This window comes from Dama dama, chromosome 21 (genome assembly GCF_033118175.1).
Source record: "Dama dama isolate Ldn47 chromosome 21, ASM3311817v1, whole genome shotgun sequence".
Lineage (NCBI taxonomy): Eukaryota > Metazoa > Chordata > Mammalia > Artiodactyla > Cervidae > Dama > Dama dama.
The window spans coordinates 37,321,038-37,347,442 of NC_083701.1; the positions used below are offsets into that span (position 1 = coordinate 37,321,038).

Below are 26,405 nucleotides of genomic sequence, written 5' to 3' on the forward strand. Positions count from 1 at the left end.
CAGACTATAACCATGACATAAGCTGCCACGATTCTGAGAACTGGGCAAGGAAGTGGGAACAAACCAACCCTGAAACTGAAGATTAACTGTACTTAAAACAATCAAGATGATGTTGGTCAGACCACTGCATGACCAATTTCAAGATGACTATCAGAGATGACTGTGTTGTTTTGGCATGTAGCCACCCCTCCCCACCCCTGCCCTTCTGTCTATAAAAGCTCTTGCCCCCTAAAAGTCCTTGCCCCTTGATAGTCTGGGGTGGGAGGAGGGGGGGGAAGTTGGCCTTTGGACAGGTGGGCCCCTGTTTCCCACTCTCCCAACTGTTGCAAGCATCAAAAATAAAACTTTCCTTCCCACCAACCTGGCCTCTTTATTGGCTTTTGAGTGGCAAGCAGCTGGACCCCACTTTTGGCTACTCTTTATACACAGTCTCTCAGCGAATGCCATGGCACTCATAGATGCTCATATTTTGCACATGATGAAGTGAAGGTGCAGGAGAGCTCAGGGTAAGAGTGGAGCTGGAGTTTAAACCCCACTCTGATTGATGTCACAGTTTTGCTTTTTCTTCTGCTCTGAAGTGTGAATGGATAAACAAATTTGGTAAGGATCACTTTTGCTGTAGCATTTGAATTCACTTAAGGGTATAAAGGGGCTTCCCCTGTGGCTCAGATGGTAAAGAATCTGCCTGCAATGTCAGCGACCTGTGTTCAATTCCTGGGTTGGGAAGATCCCCTGGAGAAGAGAACAGCTATCCACTACAGTATTCTGGCCTGGAGAATTCCATGGACAGAGGAGCCTGGCAGGCTACAGAGTGACTTTCACATAAAAAGGGACTTCCTAGGTGGTGCTAGTGGTAAGGAACCTGCCTGCCAACAAGAGATATAAGAGACTTGAGTTGGATCCTGGGTCGGGAATCCCCCTGGAGGAGGAAATGGCAACCCATTCCAGTATTCTTGCCTGGAGAATCCCCATGGATAGAGGAGGCTGGCAGACTACAGTCCATAAGGTCCCAAAGAGTTGGATATGACTGAAGCAACTTAGCATGCATGCAAGGGTATAAAGAGATACTATAAAAATCTTTAAGCAATAATTACAGAGACCGACAAATAAAGTGTTGTAAAGGAGAGGAAGGACCTCATGAGATTTCTGTCTCTTCTAGGGGCCTTTTTTAGACCTTTCATTTCTCTAAGTATTTGTGTTTCCTGTTAAGACTGATAGATCTCATCTCCACTGTGGTCATCTATTTATTTTGTTGTCCCTGCCAACAGACTTATATCTTGGGTGTCATGTATGAGGAACTATACATCTTTGTATTTCCAGTACCCCGTACAATGCTTGGAACACAGTAGATACTCAATAAATATTTGCTGGATGAATTATAACAAGCATTCATTTCATGGTCACATTAATACATATTCACTAAAAGAGAAATTCTGCTGATTTACTATTGTGCTGAATTTTGAGACGTGTATAATAATGACTAGATTATCATAAAATTATGATTTTGACGATGGTTATAAAGAGAATGTTTATAAGGCAACTGAAATTGTACATAATATTTAGAGTCTACAACATGCTAGCCTGTTTTGAGTGTTTAACATTGTATTTAGTTATTTAATTCTCACAAAAACCTTATGGGGAAAATAGAATTATCACTACTTCATAAATTGGGAAAATTGAAAAACTAGGAAACAAACCCAAGTAATTCTGCTCTAAAAATTGTGTGTTAATTAGCAGGTGTTAAACTATTGTATATAGAAGGGGTAGACAGCAAGATCCTATTGCATAGCAGAGGGAACTATATTTGATCCTGTAATAAACATCATAATGGAAAGAAATATGAACAAGAATACACACACACACACACACATATGACTGAATCACTTTACTGTGCAGCAGAAACACACACAACATTGTAAACCAACAATACTCAAATAAAATGAATTTTAAAAATTTTTAATTAATTAATTAATTTTACTTTACAACATTGTGTTGGTTTTGCCACACACTGACTTGAATCCACCGTGGGTGTACATGTGTTCCCCATCCTGAGCCCCCCTCCCACCTCCCTCCCCATCCCATCCCTCTGGGTCATCCCAGTGCACCAGCCCTGAGCATCCTGTATCATGCATCGAACCTGGACTGGCAATTTGTTTCACATATGATAATTTACATGTTTCAAAGTCATTCTCCCATATCATCCCGCCCTCGCCCTCTCCCACAAAGTCCAAAAGATTGTTCGATACATCTGTGTCTCTCTTGCTGTCTCGCATACAGGGTTATCTTTACCATCTTTCTAAATTCCAATTTGGAAAGATGGTAAAAAAATTTTTTTAGTGGACAAAAAATTTCTGTATTTAACAACTAGACTTTTAATTCGCTTTGTTAATGAGATTTATTGTTGTTGTTACATGACCTCATAGTAGCATCTTCTAATGAAAACTCATAAATCTTTTGTCTATCAATCTTCCACCAAAGGCACAGCCTCTACATGAGGAATCCTAAGTATCTTCGGAAACTGATGCTTTTGTATCTGAGCCATCTCTACTCCATTTACAAAACCCATGAGTAATTTGCAATTGACACGTTTCATTACTCATCTTAAAGAATCAGGAACTCATATTTTCGATCACTTCCCCTAAAAAACGTCCAATTGCACCTTCCAGGTGACTTCCGCGCGCAGAGACCCCGCCCCGGGTCTTTGCGGACTGGCCCCGCAACTTTCTCGCCGGCGAAACTACACTTCCCAGTGATCTGTTCGTCCGTCAGCGCGAACGCAACTTTCCCGGCTCCGGGTGGCACCCGGAAAAGCCAAACGGCTCTTTGCAAGGCAGTGTGGCTGGAGGAAGTAAAGGACCGACAGGCGAGGCCCTCCCGCGCTCGCGCACCCCGAAATGGCTCGGAGGCAGGACGAGCAGAGAGGGGGCGCGCCCTTGATGGCGGAAGGCAAGTCGGACGCAGAGGTTAAGCTCATTCTGTACCACTGGACGCATTCCTTCAGCTCTCAAAAGGTAAAGGCCTCGGCCGGGCGGGCGGCGCGGATCGGGTTTCAGCACCTGGACAGCTCCCGCTGGGTGCCGCCCGGGGAAGCCCGCCCACCTAGACCTCCAAGGCCTCAACCCCTGCGGGCGGGTGGCCCTGTGGGGCAGGGCTGCGCCTTCTATGGAGGAGCAGGGAGAATCAGTCTGAGATGGAAAGGCCGTGACTCAGGCACTGCCACTCATGAAATGCGACAGAAAACATCACTTTCGGCGTTGGGGCGGGAGGCCTCGTTTCCGGGGCCTTTGGAGAGTGAAGCGGAGGGAAGCGCCTTCCGGCAACCGCCTCATCCAGGGTTCCTTCTTTTACTCTTGGTTGATTCACTCCCTTCAACAGGCCTAGTGTATCTGTTTCAGGTTCTTACTATGGGGAGACACATTATAAGGTTTAGGACACAAAGAAAAGTCGTAGTGATGAAGAGGGTGACCGTGGACTGAATATTGCCAGAACCATTCTCATTACTTATCTTTTCTAACTTGTAAGATTGAGCTGCGAGAATATGTCTCGCTTGTTATTTCCAGGAATAGATTTGAAAGGAGTGTTGAAAACATTAATAACTCAGGGAAGCACAAAAAGGCTGCTTGCTGGTATCCGGGGATGTCATTTAATTAAAAAGCCTACCTGCGTTGTGGTAACCAATGTGAACTCTTCCAGGTGCGCTTGGTAATTGCTGAAAAGGCATTGAAGTGCGAGGAACATGATGTAAGTCTGCCCCTGAGTGAGCACAATGAGCCTTGGTTTATGCGTTTGAACTCAACTGGAGAAGTGCCCGTCCTTATCCACGGGGAAAACATTATTTGTGAGGCCACTCAGATCATTGATTATCTTGAACAGACTTTCCTGGATGGTAATGTTAAGGCTATTTGTGATTTCTTGGATTTACTTTCAACACAAATATATGTCTTCCCTCCTTCCTCCCTTCCATCCCTCCTCCCCTCCTTCTCTGCTTCCTATTTCCTCCCTTCCTCTCCTCCTTCCTCCCTTCCTTTTGGTTTCATGATGGTGGTTTAGTGCCAACAACCTTTTCCATTTCCATAAGCACACAAATAAAAATGGGTCAATCGCATAATTTGTATAAGCCAGTGTGACTCCTTTGAAATGACTTCATATAAACTACCAATTTTAATGTTGGAATTTCCCTTTTAAATTCATTGCAAGAAACCTTGCAGGTGTATGATTTGTGGTGGTGATTAATTAGCCTTGAAGTCAGATTCATATTATTGACAACCTATTCTATGTCAGACATTTTGTAATTTTTGTTCTAGTCGGTCTTAAAAAAAAAAAAAACAAACACCTGAGATAGGCATGGTAGATTAATTATTCCCATTTTGTACATGAGGAAAGAGAAACAGAGAGGTTGCCAAAGGTAACATAGCTGTTTTATAGCAGAACGGGCTGGAGTGTAAGCCTTTCAAATCCAAACCTTCCTATTACATGGATTGTCTCTCATAGTCATTGGCACTTACACATTGTCTTTGCTTCTTCCCTAATAACAAACCTTTCAGGTAAATGTAGCTTCAATATTTGCCCAAGATTACACAGCCGATCACCGACAGAACTGAGAACAGAACAGAGGGCTCTTAGCTTTCAGCCTAATAACTCTTCTGAAAAAGGAACTGCATGATAAGATCCAATTACTCTTCATCTGCTACCAGTTATGTGAATGTTAATTAGGCAGGATAAAACCAGAATATAACCCCAAATTACTGGAAGCTGAGAAAGGAAATTTTAAGGCACACACACACACACACACAAAGAAGTCTGAAGTACTTAGAAGATAGGTATAGGACCTAAATAGGGGTGGGGTTTGCCCCAGGGAATTAGATTAGCAATGGCCTGCCCTTATTCTTAATCTAAGTGTTTAGTTCCCTAGGATTTTGATTGGAATTGGCCATCTATCTAAACCAAGGAGTTTAACTTGGTGTAATGAACTTCTTTTCCATCCATCATTATTTGCTAGCCCTTATAAGTCTAAATTCTGGGGACTGTACAGAAAATGGGGGCTAACTGATTTAAGACAAACTTTCTCAATCTTGAGCTTTTTGGAAATGGACAAGTCTGTTAAATAATAATTTGTATTTCTTGGGAGAAGCGATTATAATAATGTGAATAAGACAAAATAATTGCATAAGAATTTTACTTTAAGTCATCAAAAACTTAAAAAAGATACAGCAAATGAAAATCATATTTAAATATTTTGTTTAGCACCCCTTGAATTACTATTACTAGCATTTTCCTCCTCCTCTTCCTTACATTGTTTCTACTCTCAAATGTTCAGTAATGTACAATGTTACTTCACAGTATAGTCATGTTAATGATGATTAAGCTTTATTAAATTTTTCTTTAGGCTCTTTCTTTTTCTTTGACTATTTCATAGCAAAACTGGAATGCATTCTGAGTACTGCTCAAGGTGAATACTAAGTTCTTACTACAGTTTGTTGAATCAGAGGAGAAGGCATTGTGGGCTAAACATTAAGATGAAAATATGGAAACTAAGAACTTAATTCTGGTTGTACTGATAGAGTAAACAGACAATCAAGAATCTTAGCTCTTAGTTGAAACTTGATTTTTCTTTTTGTTCTCTTGGGAACTAGGTGACATAGTTTTATCAGTTGCAGAGATAAAGCAATCCAAACAACTCTTATTTCACTCTTTGCTGTTTCCCAAAGAGAAGAGTCATTCAGTTGGGAAGGGTTAAACAAAGGTTAAGATTAAGGGAACTGAAACCTATAGTAGATGTGAAGGCAGTAAGAAAACAATTACTTTATATAAATGAAGGCTACTCGAGTTTCTAGATGAAGTTTATTTAAAATAAAAAACATGTAAGCATTATCACAATGATCATTAACATAATTTATATTTATTATTAAGAATTCATGGAGGTTAGGAAAAGTGCCAGATAAGAGAGACAAATGTTATTCATTGATAACATGTTATTTAACATGTACTCTATTGACCAGCAGCATTGGTATCACCTAGGAGCCTGTTAGCTACTGCAAGTCTCTTGAATCAGAATCTGTATTTTAATAAGATTCCCAAGTGACTCATATATACATAGAAGTTTGAGAAGCAGTACTACAAATTATTTTGCATTAAGTAATTGCTTAAGCTTTAAGCAGTGCTGTTTAAGCTTTAAACTACTTCTTTAAGTATGGCAGAGTTCTAGAATGTATTGTCAAAAATTAAAAACAATATTTTTGAGTATCTTGATTAAAAGGAATCAGCATAAGTTTTACATTACTGGAGAATGTCTCTAACACTTTAAAAAGTGGATCTGTTGTGTGCTGGGCATAGTTCTTGGTATAGTGTTTCTTGATTTAAGTAGAGCATTTCAGATTATGTCATGTGATAGCCCTGTGGAATGAAGGAGCACCTATGGCTAGATAAGAATAATGCATATTTTCCGATGAATAAACCATCATTCTGAAGAATATTCATTTATAAATTTCTTATACCATGTTGCTTATTTAGCTATATTCTCTCATTTCACTTATCCTATGATAATTCTATCACACTTTAATTATTTCATTTACTGGCAGACCCTGTATGCACTGGGAAGTCAAAGACAGTGTCTGTTTCATTAACAACTATATTTCCAGTGCCTCATATGGTGAATGGTCTCTAATGGGAGCTTAATAAATACTTTTGAATGATTAAAATGAATGAAATATTGAAAATAGATATCAACCTGGACAGGGATCTCTACTGGTATTCTTTTAGGCTTCTGTTCTCTGATTTGAGTCTAACAATTCCATAAATGATTGGAATAAAGGCATAGAAGAAATACTGTTACACTTGTGGATGTATAAACTGCAATAATTAAAATGATGAGTAGCTTATGAAATGCTTCGCATGGAACAATAACTAAGATAAAGTTTAACAAGGCTAAAAGTAGTATATGAATTTTGTTTGAAAAAATCAGCTTCGTTAATGAAGGATGGGAGCCCTGGTTTGCTAGTAAGTTACCAAAAACAGCCAACAGTGAAATAAAAGACAAGTGTGATCTTGAGTTGTTTCAGAAGTGTAGGTTCTATCCAGAGCACGGCTAATTGTGACCTACTACATTTGAACTCGATGGAACATGCAGCATTTTGGTCAATTATGGATGGAACTTTGAGGAAAGTTGACAAATTAGAATGATAATACATGAATGAATTTCATGAGGTGTGTAGTTGCCCATGGTTGGAATGAGAGGCTTTAAGTGTATCCATTCATCTCCAGAACAGAGTGTAGTAGTCACCAGGCATCACTTTTGCTGTTATTTGCTATCTTTCATTAGTCTACCAACTGAGACTGTACTAAAAATGATGGCTTGCTGGCCTGTACACTTTTCTCAACCTTTCTGTGTAATCAGTATTTACATATTTACATCCTTATGCTTTTGGTATATTGTAATCTCTTTTAGTGAACTTTAACATGCCCACTAGATAATTAAAAAAAAGGTGAGCATTAAATAAGTACAAAATACTAGAATATATACTATTTATTATTGTCAAATAACTCACTGGTAACCTGGAATCAAGGGTGTCCTATGGTAAATATTGAATTTGGGTAACTTAATATGTTATATAACAGTTCTCTGAAGATCATGTCCCATGTCTTATGTCCATATATGTCATTTTGAATATTCTTAGGAAAAGAATTTGGTTTGGAAAGAATCCAAGTATCCTGGTAAAGGATCTCATATTAGGAAAAAAAAAAAAAAAGACCAATTAGGAAATGTAAATTTATTTTATAAATAGAGTTTTATCAATAGAAAATTAATTCAGATTTAAAAAATAATATTAATTCTGAAATTACTGTTACTTTAAATAATATAGTTCTTTATGTAAAGGAATTTCCAATTATTGTTAAGGTCATAGAAAAAATGCTTTTATGTCTATTAATAAAAGGCTCTCATATATAATTGAGTAACATTACATACTTTTTAGCACATCTACTGAAATTGCAAATTAGCTCAAAGTGTGTAACTGAATGCAGAGAAAATATGGTTTATGGTAAGGAAAAGAAAAGGAGTCTTTAAAACACCTGATTATACCAATAAAAGTGGTTTTAAAAAGTAATTTAAAAAACTTCCTGTGATTTGTTCAATTTTAGTGGATGCTAGGCTCCTCTGTCCATGGGATTCTCTAGGCAAGAATACTGGAGTGGGTTCCATGCTCTCCTCCAGGGGATCTTCCTGACCCAGGGATCAAACTTGCATTTCCTATGTTGCCTGCATTGGCAGGCGGGTTCTTTACCACTAGTGCCACCTGGGAAGCTAAACTCTTTATTGTTTGCTCTTGGGGAAACTGAATGTAATTTTTTAAAAGATTGCGCAGGGCCATTCTTAGTCTACTTAGCGATACAGGGACTTGAGGATATATGGAGCTGATGTCCCCATTAAATGGATTGCAATATGATTTTATCCTTTCTTTCTGATTTCAAATTTTGTGCTTATGTTTTCTCTCCTTGTTTATCGCATCTTTCTGCTTTGTGTCTATCTGCTTGTTTCTAATTTGCTGCCTAAATTTAGCCTTGCCTTTGTCCCTACGCGGTGCTTCTACAAAATCAGGTCTTATGCTAATATGTTTATTTGTTTTTGTTAATTCTTTCAGCTTAGTCACTAATCCTGGCTTCCACTACTGCAACCCTCCTCCCCAGTGCTGGAAACTTCCTTTATTGCCTTTTCTTTAAAATCTTCTGACTCTCTCTCCTGCCTCTGTAACCCTTCTATTGTTTTCTCACTCCTGACCAAGGTAGAATACCCAGAATAGATTTTCTAAGTATCATAACAAAAGTGCTTTACAATAGGACTGGAAAATAAAAGAAGATGAGAATGAGAGGGAAGATTATCTGTATCAGTCAAAGGAAATTCCCAATTGTCTTTTGAAAAACACAGGCAGCTGTCTGTTGCTGATTTGTTGCTGGTGTCAGGAAGATACTGGTAGAACATCGTCATGTGGACAGGGTGTCCTTGAAGAGAGAAAGTGAACTTGGAAAAGAACATGGGTTCAGCGGGTATCTGAGCCTCTGTCTGACAAAGTTGTCTTAGGAGATAGTTTATATAGTTCATGGTGCACTGGTAGAAGATTATTTTCAGTCGTTCAAACATTTGGATGCAGACTTGGCCAGATGGACCTTTCCCAGAAAGCAATTAGACATTATTTTTCCTGCTCTCATTCTTTTTCCAGGAAGGAAGTGGTATGCTTTTCTGAAGTCAAGCCCCCAGCCTGGCCTCACAAAGCAGCCAGAGCCAGTAGCCATAAATTTAACAACCTGAGAAGCATTTTAAAATGCTGCATCGTTTATGGTTATTAACTTGTGGTTCTTGAGCCCCCCAGAGCAGTGGTTCTTAAACTTTTAGGTTTCAAGGCCCCTTTGTTTTGGAAGTTAATGAGGACATTTGAGAGAGATTTTGTTTATGTTGGCTATCTATCAATACTTATCAAATTAGAAATTAAAATTGAGAAAAGTTTAAAATACAAGAACATACAAGCCTCATATCCTGTTAACTGTCAGAGTGATGGAGTTTTTACAAATTGTGTAACCTCTGGAAAATACCATTGTACACTCAAGAGAGATTAAGAATGAAAGAGCAATGAACATCTTAGTATTACTATAAAAAAAGCTTTGATTTGGAGACCCTCTGAGGGTGTCTTCAGGAAGCCCAGGGATTTTCAGACCATACTTTGTGAACTGTTACCCCTAGTGGTCTGTGAACAAAATTCAGGAGATTTACTATGTTAGAGGAGAAACAAATTACGTCTTTGTTTTTCACTAATTTCCAAAAGAAATGGATCATTCCTAGTGTAGGCAGAATTCAAAGCAGTATCAGAAGTGCCTATGATTTTGTTCATATGTTCACAAGACTGTGATGTGTTAATAGCATTATTGTTATTGCAGACGTCTTAAAATATCACTTATGCCCCTCACTACATTGAAATTATTATAGTTATTAGATTTGCTGCTAGATCTTGTTAATGTGTTAATAAAAGACACCCATATTACTATGTTATCATTTAAATTTACTCTGATGACATACTTTAATACAATCAATTTTTTTTTGCAATCCTATGTATTTTATGCATTTAAGAACATTATTTTGAGAAGAGGTCAGTGGCAAACAAAAAGTTAAGAACTCGTCAGACTTTCAAGCACCTTAGAAAGCCTCCAGTCTGTTATTCTCATGGGAATGTCTACTGTACGTTACTGGGGGTACTGGTGACATTGTGAGATCCTGAAATGTCAGTAAGGAAGTATGATCTAGTTGGGCAAACCCACAGTTGATGAGCAGTTTGCAGCTGACATGTGATCCTTGGTCATTCTAATGCAGACCTCAGAATTGGAGTTGCTAGCAGGGAATTAGACACTTGACCACTGAGGAGTAATCCATCTTCTTTTTTTCTTAGAGAGTCAGAAATAGCCTATTGGCTTAAAAGCTTGTTCTTGGTCTGGCATGATGAGATCTTGCCTGAAATGCTCTGCAACCAATTCTGAATTGTCAATGCTTATGAATGAGTGTGGGATGCTCAGAAGGATTCTAAATTAAATTAATAACCCAAACTAAATAAGTGAATAAGCAAAAAGGAATGTATGGAGTAGAGGCTGTTCTTTTCAACTGTTGGATTAATAAGTTTTTTGGCACTTTTTTAGAGGCAGTTTGAGAGTTAAAAGTGGGAATTGGTTCTGCAGGAACTTAGCCCTGGCCTCTGGATCACGTGGTTTATTTTTCTTGGATAGTCTCTGAAAAGTATACCCTTCGAAGATGTTATGATGATGTAATACAACAGAGCACTGCATTAGGAGTTCATGACTTTGGTTCTTGTTCTGCCTCTAATTAGCTGTGGGCTCTTGGGAGAATGTCTCATCATTAACTGCTCCAGAGCTTCTCCAGCTCAAGTATTCCTATAGCTAGCAATTTGGGGTGGAGAAGGCAATGGCACCCCACTCCAGTACTCTTGCCTGGAAAATCCCATGGACGGAGGAGCCTGGTGGGCTATAGTCCACGGGGTCGCTAAGATTCAGACACGACTGAAGCAACTTAGTAGCAGTAGCAGCAGCAGCAATTTAGGGATATATTCATTAATTCACTTATTAATTGAAATTTATTGAACATCCGCTATCAGCCAAACATTATATTAGGCAATTGGGGTTTCAACAAATAATAGTACATGATCCCTGCCTTTAGGAGTCTATAGTCTAGAGTTTAACCAACAAATGAAGATTTATGTGAAACCCACTTTCTAGAGATAAAATACCAGAATTTCCCAGTGAATTCCATGAAGACTAGCCATTCACATTCACATAGCATCAACAGGATCACTCTTTTTTTAAAAAAAAATTTTTTTTAATTGGAGGATAATTGCTTTACACTATTCTATTGGTTTCTGCCATATACATCAACAGGATCACTCTTGGTCTATACTGGAACCTCGGAAGGTGTGGGCCCTGATCATCTTTCCATGATGAGCCTTGATTCACTTAACCAACATTTACCAACGGCCTAAAATGAGATCTCGGTTTGAATCCTGGGTTGGGAAGTTCCTCTGGAGAAGGGATAGGCTACCCACTCCAGTATTCTTGAGCTTCCCTGGTGGCTCAGACAATAAAGAATCCACCTACAATGCAGAAAACCTGGGTTCGATCCCTGGGTTGGGAAGATTCCCTGGAGAAGGAAATGGCTACCCACTCCAGTATTCTGGCCTGGAAAATCCCCATGGACAGAGTAGCCTGGTGGGTTACAGTCCATGGGGTCGCAAAGAGTTGGACATAACTGAGCGACTAAGCACACATGAAATGTATGAGACACTATGCTGGACTCTGGGTCATGTTCTTTGCCCTGAAGGAGTTCATGGGGCAAAAAGATACAATAACTAATTAAGGTGATGAGGGTTATAATGGAGTTTATACCAACTACTTTTTGTGTACAGAGGAAGGCACACTTGATCTAGTCAGATGTTAGTAGTTGTGGGAGGTTGGAGAAGATTTCACAGGAGAGTTGGCATGAAAATCTGGACTTTGAAAACAGTGATTTGTGAGTTGGAGAAGTCTGATTATGGTTTGGAATCTGGTCTAGGACATCAGTTCAAGTTTTGAATGTTGAGGCTGGGAAAATGTCATCCATTATCTCCCTTCATATAATATTGAAAATGTTAATGATGAGGGGGCTTGTATTTTTGTTTTTTGCTTTTGGATGTAATGTCTCATTTGTAACTTTTTCTTCAATGTTTGTGTGTGTGTTTTTATGTATATTTTAGAAAAAACACCCAGATTAATGCCCGATAAAGGAAGCATGTATTACCCACGGGTCCAGCATTATCGAGAACTACTTGACTCTTTGCCCATGGATGCCTATACACACGGCTGCATTTTACATCCTGAGCTAACCGTGGACTCCATGATCCCAGCTTATGCAACAACAAGGATTCGCAGTATGTAGAAATCTTAAAGACCTGCAATTCTGCCTCACGTTTCTTTTCATTCATTTTTTGACACCCAGCACATCTCAGGAAGATGTGAGGGCGGGATTGTCGAGTTTGCTTCGTGGACATGCATGTTACACATCGATCCATGTACCAGGCAGATTAATCTGTGCTTCACCTGTTTGGCTGGACATTTATTGTCTTCAGGATCTGATTTTCCAGCTCTTGGCCTTGAGGACCAAGCATAGATAAAACTCAGAAGAGTGGCCTGTGGAAGAGTAAAGAACGTAACGTGTTTGCAGGGACAGACAGATTAGGAATCAGAAAAGCTGGGGTCTGCAGGCAGTTATGCGCAATGGAGTTCACATTTCTGGTCCTTTAGTTTTGTTTCATTATGTGAAGGAGGTCTCATCATTACTCTGCCTCTAAATTCAGTGACTGGCGATCCCCTGAGGTTGAGCTGTGACCACGAGCTTTCTCTTTCCTCCCGTCCTGAGGGTAGGGATGGGTCAGTGTATGGGATGAGGAGCAGGAGGTGTGCTCCATGGTCCAGGGGTGGGGAGGGAAGGGGTCGTGGTCAGACTGAGGAGTGACGAGGAACACCCACACTCAGATCTCCGATTCCACCAAGCCCTTCTTTTCATGACATCATACCTCGTTTTTAGGGTTCTCTTACTTAGGCTGTTTTCCTTTCTTTTTGATACCCTGCTCCTCAGTCCTCTCCCGTCCCCAGCTCTCCCTCCCTCCATCTTCCTCGTCTCCTGGCCTCTCACCTTCCTCTGGTTCCTCCTTCTCCTCATAAATACCCATCATATGATTTGAAGCAAGTATTCTGACCATAGTTCTGTCATCCAGAATAAATATTTCTCTAAATAATGCTTTTTCCTTCCCTTCACAAAAAAAGCTTTATTACGGAAGACTTGAAAGTTACTGAAAAGTAGGACAACTAGTGTGCACTTAGTACTCACGGTGTGCTGGACTTTGCTCTAAGCACTTTCCAAGGTGCCTCTTATTTCATCCTCAGCCTGCGTGGCAGATAACATAGCTCCAATTTAAAGGTGAGGAAACTGAGGCACAGAGAGGGGGAAGTCTGGGGCTGAGAGAGGGCGTGCCCCCCCCCCCCCCCGCCCCCGCCCAGCGCTTAATGCTCTTACCATCAAGTTTCCCTACTTCTCCTTGTTTCTTACATGGAAGGGAGGAAATAATTTTCTTTTTCAAAACTGATTTCATCATCAGGCCAAATTGGTAACACGGAGTCTGAACTGAAAAAGCTTGCTGAAGAAAACCCGGATTTACAAGAGGCGTACATTGCAAAACAGAAGCGACTTAAAGTAAGTAAACCAGGCTGTCCTCAATTGACATCTGCTATTTGTGTTAAATGGTTCACTTTTTGTAAAGTATTGCTATTTCTTAGAATATCTTCTATTAAATATCACAGATCATCAGTGCACATGTTACCTTTGGCTCATGCTCTGCTTTTAGAAAGAATTTTTCTTTATTAGATTTGATATTCAGACCTAACGACAGTTGCTTGAAGAGCAGATATTGCTCATGCTGGTTGCCAAGGCAAGTTATAAAATGTGAAAGCAGATTAATAAAATATCATAGGAATCTGTCATTTCAGGTGTTTTGCTCTTTGAGTCAGCTGGACCTCTGTTTATGACTTTTTTATATCAATAAAGCAATCAGCGATTTTTTTTTTTAACACTGTATATCTTCTTCTCACACCTTTCATTTTTTTCCTTTTTACCTTTTGATCACCTTCACCCATTTCTCCTACCTCTTACCTCCTGCCTCTGGCAACCACTGGTCTATTCTCTGCATCTATGAGCTTAGTTGTTTGTTTGTTTAATTTAGAGTCCACAAATAAGAGAGATAATATGGTATTTGTCTTTCTCTGTCTGATTTATTTCACTTAGCATAATTCTGTCAAGGTTTAACTACATTGTTGTAAATGGCAAAATTTTCATTTTTTTATAGCTGGAAAATATGCTATTCTATATATACACATCACAATTTTTTTAAATCCATTCATCTGTTGATGAACACTTAAGTTGTTTTGCCTATTGTAAATAATACTGCAAGGAACATAGGAGTGCAGGTATCTTTCAAATTAATTAAAAAATTTTAAATTGGAGGATAAGCTTTACAATGTTGTGTTGGTTTCTGCCATACAACAACGTGAATCAGCCATGAGTATACACATATCCCCTCCATCTTGAACCTCCCTCCCACCCCCAACCCCATTTCACCCTCTAGGTTGTTAGGGAGCACTGGGTTGGGCCCCCTGTGTTATGCAGTAGCTTCCCATTAGCTATCTGTTTTACATATGATAATGTTTCAATGCTACTCTCTCAATTCATTCCACCCTCTCCTCACCTGCTGTGTCCACAAACCTGTTTTCTGTGTCTGTGTCTCTATTCCTGCCCTGGAAATAGGTTCATCAGTACCATTTTTCTAGAATCCAGATATATGCATTATTAAGAATTTATGTTTTTGTTTTTCTTTGGCTAAATACCCAGAAGTAGAATTGCTGGATTGTATATTAGTTCTATTTTTAATTTTTTGAGGAACCTCTACACTATTTTCCATCATGGCCGTACCAGTTTACATTCCCACCAATAGAACACAAAGGTTCCCTTTTCTTCACATCCTTGTCAACACTTAAAGTTTTTGTCTTTTTGATAATAGCCATTCTAACAGGTGAGGTAGTATCTTATTGTGGTTTTGATTTGTTTTTCCTGATGATCAGAAATGTTGAGCATCTTTTCATGTGCCTCTGCATACCTTTGGAAAAATGTCTATCTAGATCTTCTGCCCATTTTTAAATTGAATTGTTTACTTGCTATTGAGTTATGTGTGTGTGCATGCATGCTTAGTCATGGCCAGCTCTTTGCAACCCCATGGATTATAACCCATCAGGCTTCTCTGTCTGTGGGATTTCCCAGGCAAGGATAAGGGGGTCGGTTGCCATTTCCTACTCCAGGGGATCTTCCCATCCCAGGGATCGAACCTGGGTCTCCTGCATTGCAGGCAGATTCTTTACCAACTGAGCCACCAGGGAAGTCACACATCTCTGACCCCTCAGTTATTCATTCGTTGAAGACTACTGAATTTCCATTCTTAAACTTCCTTTGTGGTCCAGTGGTTGACTCTGTGCTCCCAATGTAGGGGACATGGGTTTGATCCCTGGTTGGGGAAGATCCCATGTGCCATATGACATGGCCAACAAAGCAAAACAAAATCAACACAACCATCTTCAGGACTTCTCTGGCTCTCCAGCGACTGAGACTCTGCATTGCCAGTGTAGAGGCTAGGAGCTCCATCCCTGCTTGGGGAACTGAGATCCCACATGCTGCTAGGTGTGGCCAAAAGATTTAAAAAAAAAAAAAAAAAACTTTAAAAATTCCATTCTTGAATTGGGCATGAAAGGAATCTCTCTTTTTTAAAACTTTTTATTTTGTACTGGGGTAAAGCTGATTAACAAACAATGTTCTGGTAGTTTCAGGTGAATAGCAGAGGGACTCAGCATATATATGCATGCATCGATCCCCCCCCAAACTCCCCTCCCAGTGAAAGGAGTCTCTTCGTGCCCCTCATATTCTTTGTCCTCTCTGATCCTTCGGTCCCACAGGAGTTGCCAGTGGACAGTGAGTCTGGGCCCTGGGATAATTTCACAGCCAGGGCATTTTCCCTCAGGTTTGCTTTTGCTTTAGTTATTCTGTTCCTTCTCATTGTCTAGAATAAACAGACTCCCACTGTGTAAAAACTTATATCTTCTCTGCTCTACACTGATTATTTTTACAGGCATAAATAACCTACTTAGTTATTTTTGTTAATTAGTCAAAGCTCCTTGACCATGACAATGTCAAATATTTGAAGAAAATTCTTGATGAGTTGGAGAAAGTCTTGGATCAGGTTGAAACTGAGTTGCAAAGAAGAAATGAAGAAACCCCAGGTAGGTTCTCATTTGTGTTCTTTTTGTCTTTTTCTGTATACCAGGGGTATTTATGGGAACATTCTTAGATTTCAGCCAAAACATTCTGTTACCTATTTTTAACTGTTAGTACTCATGGACAGTTTGAATTATGATAGCAACAATAATACTGAATTCAGCAAAACCCAGGTGTCTAGCTGTAACTCTGCATTTATATGCAATACAGCTAGTGAAGAATTTTTTTTGCACAACTTAAGTTATGGTTGATAGATTTCTACCTGGCCTGTTTCACAAATTTTAATTACAGTGGTTAGTTTGGAAGTGTTCTACTTGCTAGAACATTCCCTCTAGTTTTTTCCTTAGGTGGGGGAAAAATTGCAAATTGAAGTAAAGTGTAACATGGGTGGGCTTCCCAGGTGGCGCTAGTGGTAAATAACCCAGCTGCCAATACAGAACACATAAGACATGGGTTCAATCCCTGGGTCAGGAAGATCCCTTGAGGGAGGAAATGGCAACTCATTCCAGTATTCTTGCCTGGAGAATCCCATGGACAGAGGAGCCTGGGGCAGGGAGGGGTGGGGGCTACACTCCATAGGGTTGCGAAGGGTCGGACACAACTGAGTAACTTAGCATAACATGGGAGTCAGCCTGTGTGTGTGTGCAGGCTGGCTGGTGAGCACCCCTCTTCTGTACCTGTGAATATGAATTAATGATGAAGCCCAAGTGCAGACACACGGACTGTTTGCCCTATTCTGACTGACCACAAAGTTGAAGACCATGTTACCTGCAACTTGCTTCACAATAGGGATTTTCTTCTGTTTTAAATAAGTAACAATTAACAAAAGCAGCAACTACTGAGTGACATTTTAGACCCAACCTTATAGATTTTCCTCAAGTACACGTGTCATTTTTTTAACCCACGAGGAAATATCTGTTAACTCTGTTGGCTTGGAGGCATGATAGACAGGCTTCGAGCCCAAGTAGCTCTAGTGGCACCTAGGGACCCAGGTGTCTGTTAGATGTCAAGCAAGTGTCCCTTAGCTTTGGGATGGATTTTTTCTGATGTGGACCATTTTTAAAGTCTTCATTGAATTTGTTACAATATCGCTTCTGATTTATGTTATGATATTTTTTGGCTGAGAGGCATGTGGGATCATATTTCCCCCACCAGGGATTGACCCTGCACTCCCTGCATTTGAAGGTGAAGTCCTGTAGCTTGGGATATATTTGCATCCCCCCCCACTTTTTTTAAGCATAGAATTACTTGCTGAATGTGATTGTCAAGAAAATGTATGATGGCTTTCATCTTTTGCTATACTCACCTTGCCCTCAACACTAAGAGCAGAGATCCTAACCAGTCTGTCTGTACAGTGCGTGCGTGTGTGCTCACTAACTCAGTCCTGTCTTTGTGACTCTGACTCTGTGTGACCCCATGGACTGTACCCCACCAAGCTCCTTGTCCATGGGATCCTCCAGGCAAGAATACTGGAGTGGGTTGCCATTCCCTCCTCCAGGAGATCTTCCTAATCCAGGGACTGTACCCATGTCTCCTGCATGGGGAGGCGGATTCTTTCCCACTAGCACCACCTGGAAAGCCCTGTCGGTACAGCGCTTGCCCTTAACCCACCGTGTCCCTTTCTCTAATTAGAAGAAGGCCGCCAGCCGTGGCTCTGCGGGGAATCCTTCACCCTGGCGGACGTATCGCTTGCTGTTACACTGCATCGACTGAAGTTCCTGGGGTTTGCGAGGAGAAACTGGGGAAATGGAAAGCGACCCAACTTGGAAACCTATTACGAGCGTGTCTTGAAGAGGAAAACATTTAACAAGGTTTTGGGACATGTCAACAATATATTAATCTCTGCGGTGCTGCCAACTGCATTCCGAGTGGCCAAGAAAAGGGCCCCAAAGGTTCTTGGCACCACCCTTGTGGTTGGTTTGCTTGCAGGAATGGGATATTTTGCTTTTATGCTTTTCAGAAAGAGACTTGGCAGCATGATATTAGCGCTTAGACCCAGACCAAATTACTTCTAGGTGGGTGGGATCTAGTGGTGGCCATTAATCCAGCCATTCAGCTAGACCCTTCTCCACTCTTCCAGGTCCAGGGAAGAATGACCCTGGGCAACTAGTAAAAAACATAATTGACTTTATTCTTTGGCTAGCTTATGTGAGGAAAGGAGGTAATAAAGATATTTTTGTGTGCTGGTAACTCTGACAGGACTTATTTGCAAACCTGAACTAATTCATCCTTAAAACATGCACAAAGTCAAGATAGGTGAATACTGACAGGTAGAGGAGAGACCTTTAACTCAAAATTCCAGTTCAAGTTCTGGGTTATTTGAGGGGAGAACATTATTATTATGAGCAGACAGTAATGATAACCTATGATCTCCCATAACTCTTCATCTGAGACTATCTGGGTGTGTTGAGTGGTGAATAGTTAGCAGTATTTTCTCCTAGAATTCAGAAATCATCTTTGTTACTCAGCCCAGGTGTTCAGACAGCAGAAGGGCACGGCAGTGTTTCATACTCTCACTGTCAGCTTAGGCTGAAATAAGGGAGGCAGAGGGACAAAGGAGGGGGAAAGGGAGGATGAAGTCTATGTAATGATGGCAATGGAATGCAGCCTCCATGTGCCCCCAATGCATTCATGGCTGCCTGTCCGCTTAGTAAACATTACATTTGACTACTGTGGCTACAGCCCATGCAGCCTCGTGTAACTGAGGACCTTGGAAAAAGAGGGCTGGAGAGTCACTGGGGGGAGTTGGCTGGAGAAAACTCTGGGCTTTATACTTACAGCACCTCACCTTAGTGTTAATTTTAAATGCACATAAATCACAGTCATTACTTTAATAAAATTAACTGCTTATCTATTTGGGCAAGAGATACCTACTGGAACATGTCTTGATTAACATTTACATGAAAATCTTAAATGACATTAAAATTTCTTCTTGGTTCCCCAATTTGAAGGTACCTATGAGATGTCACTCCCATGGACTGTTGCAAACAGTCACTGGAAGCCTTGGCGTCTGCAGCCCTTTTGTGCACACAGGTGGCATTTAGGTGAATGTTCTAGGTAGTCACTGACATGGCATGTGGCTGGGGAGGGGATAGCTTGATGATCTGGGAGTGATAAGCAGGCTCATTCTTCATTTGGAGAGGCTGGTGGTATATTAACACAAAAACTGTTGTCTAAGCCTTGCATCTATTTATTGTCTTCAACAGAGCCTTAAAAGGTTACAGGGAGGGAGAAAAAGTCTAGTCTTGGTCCTTGGCAACGAAATACAGGGAGATGAAATAAGTCAGTGGATAATGATTCCACCTACATTCATTCATGTATGTCTTGGCACTGTGGGGGGTGCCTCAATCCATCTGGAAGGGATAATTCCAGTATGTCCCATGAACAACAATGGGGTTTGTGCTCAGGAAAAATCTTTCCTGGTGACGGCAAGGTGGAGTTTCCCTGGAGTTGGCCAGAAAGACATGGGGAGCAGTGTTGGGTCTGATGGGAAGTATGCGTAGTGAACAGAGCTAAGGTCCCAGCAAGCAGCAAAAGCTTGCTTGGACTGCCTCAGATTGATTGTGCAAATGGCTAAAGAATGTACCGACTTTTTCACTAATAGGAAACAGTCCTACTTACTAAACAATGACTTTGATGGTAAAGTGATTCTATAACTCATGAATCAGTTGTTTCAGAAAATCTTGATGAACTGGATATTCCCTATTGACAAAAAATTAATAAAATGTTCAGTGTAAACTCCATCCAACAAGAATTAACAGACTGGCAGCTTTTATAATGTCTTGATTCTGAGCCGTAGTGCACTTAGAGTGTTTAAATTTGTTGCTGGGACATTCCAATCCATGTATTCATAAAAGAGCCACAAAGCTGGTCATTCAGTAGTTCAGAGTGTTTAAGAGTTCTTTATGTCATCCTACAATAAGCAAGAACTCAGACATGAAGAAATCAAAACTGGATTTTTATAAAAATCTACAAAGGCGAAGGATTGTTGATTAAGAACAAAGATTTAAAGGTCACTGCTGGCTTTGCCTTACAATTTATATTATTACTGATCAATAGAAAAGTTATTGAAAGTATTTGTGATTTTCAGATTCAGTTTCACTGGAAATAAGCTTCTGTCACATTTAAAGGGGATGCATTTGTGGTGATTTCTTCATGGATGCCCTTAAGTTTATACTTTTAAGATATTTGTTTAGGAGCATAATGACCACTAGGTGTCGCTGTTCGCCCAGTAGTTTGAGATTGGGCTTTCTCTAGGTTCAGCAAGCCTTCTGAATGTTTCAAGGGAAGATAAACATTAATGACCTTAGTTTCTGAGATAAGGGCATCTTCATCAGATCATTCATCTGTAAAAGAGCTTGAGGCATATGTAGTATTGATCTGTAATGCTTGGAAGGGATAACTGTACCACACAATGTCAAGCTAAAGAGCTGAACATATCCTATTAGCAAAATAGGCACTTCATGATCATTGGTAGACTGGCCAGTGTGCTCAATTTAATTTCCAAAATTTGTATAGATACCACAGTTAGAAAAATGCCTGAGGTACTACATTTACGTTGGCTATTTATGTCTTAACACAAATACTACTTTATTGTTATTGCTGTTATATGCCTTTTGGATCCACTTTCCCTAATTGCAGATAGTTGTAAATTGCTCGCTCCATTTTTAGTAACTATTGATATTGACACCAGAGCTGTAGATTTTTTGGTGTTGTTGAATGTAATAGAGATCAAGATACTATTCTGCCTGTAAGATCAATAAAGTTAATTGGAAAATAAACATGTATACTGAAAGTACTAATTTTGTAATCTTTTTAAGAAATCAGATGGTTTTTTTCATTTAATGTCAAAGCATAATGTCATAATTAAAGTACGCAAAGTAAGCAGAAGTCAGTTATTAAAAATATTTAGCTACAGGATGTCATATTTTATTGGTAACATAAAAATTACTGACTTAATTTACTTAAATATAGATAATTTTCTGGTTAAAATGAATGGTGGCTTAAAGAATAACATATTTGATACTGATTATTAAAGGAATTTTTGCAGACAGCCACCTGATAAGGTATGAAGAGAGAAAATGAAAAACGCAATTTTTTTTTTTTTCAAAACAGTTTTGTTACATTTTTGTGTGTCTGTTCAGTCGCTTTTTGTGTCCTACTCTTCGCTACCCTGTGGACTGCAGCCCACCAGGCTCCTCTGTCCATGGAATTTTCCAGGCAAGAATACTGGAATGGGTTGTCATTTCCTTTTCTAGGGAGTCTTCCTGACCCATGGATCAAACCTGCATCTCTTGTGTCTCCTGCATTGGCAGGTGAAGTCTTTACCCGGGAAGTCACATGTTTACTGTCTTTCAAATATAACTCTTTTTATGATATTTATGTATTCCTTTTATTGAGTCATGGATTATGAATAATTCAAATTACTGTCCATATTTCTAATCTTGGTGAGCTTAGTCATTATTCTAATCATCAAATAGAAGTTGAATGCTACTTTTGTTTTACATTGAACAAAGCCAACTAAATAAGAATCGAATTGACCTCATTTTCCCCAAGTTTGCAGACAAAACAAAATGCAACAATTTTGAATGTCATGGAATGTCAGATGCATATACCACTGTATAGTCTGCTCAGAAAAGAAAAAAACACTATAAGGACAGAAAAATCGAATTAATACAATGAATAAATTAGTATTTAGACATAATCTTCATCTTGTTTGTGCTAAATATTTGGCCTGTTTATACTGTTGTTTTCTATTTAGTCCTACTAGAATGTCTTGATTTTCTAATTTTCCAGATTACCAGTGATTTGCTAAGTCGGGTGTGTGCATGCATACCAGCATGCTAAGTCACTTCAGTCATGTCCGACTCTCTGCGACCCTGTGGAGTGTAACCCGCCAGGCTCCTCTGTCAATAGAATTCTCCAGGCAAGAATACTGCAGTGGGTTGCTAAGTAGGATAGTAGATTCCAAATCAAGTGATGAAGTATAATTTCTAAGAGGGGATAATAGTTTTGTTTTAAATCTTGTATTACATAATGAAAATGAAGAGAGGGAGAGAGGAGAACTCATGTTGTGGGTTAGAAAGGCAGTACACTGATGAAAACAGTATACTGTATTACTTGTGCCTGAGTTGAGCCCTTGATTTTGTTTTGGAAGATTGACATATGTGTCAGGAGGCCATGGGGTACAGCAGGCTATGAGGTACAAGGCAACAGTACCATGTAGAGTTTGAGACATCTCATGCTTACCATGGGCCTTAATATACTCTGATTCAAGTAAGGTGGCATATCTCATCCATGGCACCTTGTCATAACACTCCTTTGGGAAGGATAGACCTTTCTTTTGTTTTAAGCCTTTACTTTGAAAAGTGAAAGTAGCTCAGTCATGTCCGACTCTTTGCGACCTCATGGACTATGCAGTTCATGGAATTCTCTAGGCCAGAATACTGGAGTGGGTAGCCTTTTCCTTCTCCAGGGGATCTTCCCAACCCAGGGATTGAACCCAGGTCTCCTGCATTGCAGGTGGATTCTTTACCAGCAGAGCCACAAGGGAAGCCCAAGAATACTGGAGTGGGTAACCTATCCCTTCTCCAGCATATCTTCCCAACCCAGGAATCAAACCAGGGTCTCCTGCATCACAGGCGGATTCTTTACCAACTGAACTATCAGGAAGCCCAAAGCCTTTACTTTATTCATTATTTATATATTGGCTACTTAATTACAATGTACTGTCTTTGAATTCCCTTACTAAGAGAAACCAATAATATTGGTAAAAATATAGAGATGGTAATGCAATGTAGTTCAAAGGGTCAGGTAATTTTTCAGGCATATGGTCAGCATGTATAAGTCTTTGTATTATGAGATTAAGCTGTCCTTTGAATATAAGTTTCTGATATTCAATAAAGCCACACAAACACATCATCAAATATGCATCCTATTAAAAATATAATGAAGATATAATTTCAGAAAATCTATATTTATTAAGTTCAATGCTCAAAAGAAAGTAAAGGTTTGCATTTAGAAAATTAAATGAACTAAAATTTATTAGCACTAAAAGCAGAGGTAGCTATGTTGTAGAAATAGTCACAAATTCTTCTCATTTCTCCATTTATTTCCTTTCAGTCTTCCCTTCAAAAATAGCATCTGCAGAGCATGACTATTAACATAGCTTACCAGAGAGTAACCTACCACAGATATTAGATGTCAAGTAGTGAATAAAGTCACTGGAGGTCCATTCCGGGCAGAGTGGAGGGTCTCCTGAATACCTCGTTAACCACCCAGGCAGACCATGCCCTAGTGAAAACCCTGAGGTGGACCTGGGCTTTTCAGTCTTGGCACTATTGATGGTGCAGGATGGATCATTCTTGTGTAGACCTTTTGCACGTGTTGTAGGCTGTCCAGCACTATCCCTGACCTCTATCCACTGAAGGCCGGTAACTCCCCTTTGCTCCCCTGCTGTGTCAACCAAAACTGTCTTCAGATATTTCCATGTGTCATCTGGGGGGACAGTCACCTCCTGACAAAGACCACTGCTCTATACCCACCCTGTGTGTGTGTGTGTGCTAAATCACTTTAGTCATGTCTCTTTGCAACCCTGTGGACCGTAGCCCCCTGGGCTCCTCCAGAGTCCATGGGATTCTCCAAGCAAGACTACTGGAGTGGGTTTCCCTGCCCTCCTTCAGGGGATCTTCTTGACTCAGGGATCAAACCCGCGTCTCCTGCGGCTCCTGCATTGCAGGCAGATTCTTTCCCGCCGAGCCACTGGGGAAGCCCCACACGCACCCTGACAAAGTCCAGAACCAAGCCTTGACAAGATCTGCAGGGAAGACGGATTTGGGAGGTTGAGTCAAGTTAGAGGTGCTTGGGGAACATCATGGGTTTCCACTTATCCACTATAACAGGAGTCCCCAACCCCCTGGGCCATGGACTGGTACTGGTCTGTGGCCTGTTATCAACTGGGCCGTAAAACAGGAGATCGAGTGGCTGGTGAGCAAGCCAAATGAAACTTCCTCTCTTTATAGAGCTGCTCCCTATCGCTTGCATTACTGCTTGAGCCCCGCCTCTCGGCAGATCAGCAGCAGCATTAAATTCTCATAGGAGCACAAACCCTACTGTGAACTGCACATGCGAGGGATCCAGGTTATGTGCTCCTTATGAGAATCATCCTAAAACCATCCCCATCCTCCTACTAGCGCCCTGTCCATGGAAAAGTTGTCTTCCATGGAAAAGTTGTCTTCCATGGAAAAGTTGTCTTCCATGAAACTGGATCCTGGTGCCTGAAAGTTTGGGGACTGCTGCCCTATAACAAAGCATTAAACTGAACCTATACAATATAAAGGTTATTGGCCAGTAAATGAACTGCCTACTAGAACAAGTCAAAGTCCTTTAAAGGAAACGTAACAGAAAAGATGGAGAGTCTATAATGTATCACTAACAACGTCCAGTGCACAGAAAAAAAAAAAATTACCAGACATGCAAAAATCAGGAAAATAAGGCCTATAGAGTCAATCAAAAAAAAGTAATTGTAAATAGAAACAGAATATGGTGTGACTCAAATGTTAGATTTAACAAAGATTTTAAAGCAGTTAAAGACCAGTAAATGTTTAATTCTTTTAATGGAATTAAAGGAGAATAATGGCTCAGTGGTAAAGAATCTGCCTGTAATGCAGGAGATGCAAGTTTGATCCCTGGATTGGGAAGATCCCCTGGAGGATGGCATGGCAACCCAGTCCAGTATCCTTGCCTGGAGAATCCCATGGAATGAGGATTTTGGTGGGCTATAGTCCATAGGGTCTCAAAGAATTGGACATGACTGAAGTGACTTAGCAGACACATACATAGTCTATTTGAGTCAATAGATAAGGAACCATAGTAGAAAAATAAAAAACATAAGAAGGACCAAATGGAAACTCGAAAATACAAAAGTGATGTAACTGAAGTGAAAAAATTCACCGGATAAGCTTCACGAGCAAATAGGAGATTGTAAAGGAGAGAAAAAGGAGCAGAATTTCAGCGACGGATGGATAATATCAGTTGGTCTAATATGTGTGTTATTCAGGTCCTAGAAAGAGAAGAAGGTAAGGATGAGGCAGGAAAAATACATAATTAAAATAATGCCAAATTTCCCCAAATTTGATGGAAAACATTAACTAACAAATCTAAGAAAACGGAACACTATGGAAGATAAATACCAAGAAACCTGCACCTGGACACATCATAGTGGACTGCTGAAAACTAAACATAAAAATAAACTCTTGAAAGCAGTCAGAGGGGGAAAAGGACATATACTATACAAGTGAACAACATAAGAATGTCTGCCTAGTTTTTATCAGAAACTCTGGAAGTCAGAAGAGAGCAGAAATATCCTTAAAGAGCAGATGGGGAGAAAGTCTTCAGAATTCTATACCCAGAGAAAAATCTCTAAAGAATTGAGTGAAATAAAGACACTTTCAGATAAATGGAAGCTGAGGAAATTGGAGCTAGCAGGCCTGCAAGATAAAAAGATTTTAAAGGCATTCTTGAGACTGATGAGGGAATGACATCAGAATGAAAATCTAAATCTACACAAAGGAGGAAAAATACGTGCGAGAAGCAGCGATATATGGATGATATAAAAGATCATTTTTATCACTTCCTAATTTCCTTAAGAGGTAACATCCAAAGATGACAACATCCTAAGGTGGATTTTACAGTATAGGTAGAAGTAAATATATGACAAAAAAGTAAAAAATTTTGGAGTGATGGATAAATGGAATTATATCATTGTAAGGCTATTAGATTTGTGGAGTGTGAAGTATGAAGTGTGAAGAGGGATGTTTCAAGTGTCAAGGAACAAGTGAGAAGTGTGAAGAAGGAAGTGCTGTCAAATGTAATGGGTGAAACTGTACAATTTTGACTCTAACCAGACTATATTAGAATGCATTGTTAGCCCTGAAAGAATACTAAAAATACATAAAAAGGGCTAAGAAACCAACAGAAGGAATAGAAACAAAATATCAATGAAATGAGA

At 39.9% G+C, this 26,405-nt stretch overlaps 1 protein-coding gene across 3 annotated transcripts; it reads left to right on the plus strand.

The window, feature by feature from the left end:
• Positions 1 to 2,803: 2,803 nt before the first annotated feature.
• GDAP1 (ganglioside induced differentiation associated protein 1) lies at positions 2,804 to 22,057 on the plus strand. Of its 3 annotated transcripts, none has more exons than XM_061123511.1 (6): positions 2,804 to 3,011; positions 3,694 to 3,886; positions 12,279 to 12,452; positions 13,680 to 13,774; positions 16,287 to 16,401; positions 18,029 to 22,057. In XM_061123511.1, the coding sequence occupies exons 1-6, from the start codon at positions 2,895 to 2,897 to the stop codon at positions 18,409 to 18,411; spliced, it is 1,077 nt and encodes a 358-aa protein (XP_060979494.1). In that variant the 5' UTR covers positions 2,804 to 2,894; the 3' UTR covers positions 18,412 to 22,057. The 3 variants fall into 3 exon arrangements, with proteins under 3 accessions (XP_060979494.1, XP_060979495.1, XP_060979496.1); XM_061123512.1 differs by having other exon boundaries at positions 18,032 to 22,057; XM_061123513.1 differs by having other exon boundaries at positions 2,930 to 3,011; positions 3,694 to 3,741.
• Positions 22,058 to 26,405: the final 4,348 nt, after the last annotated feature.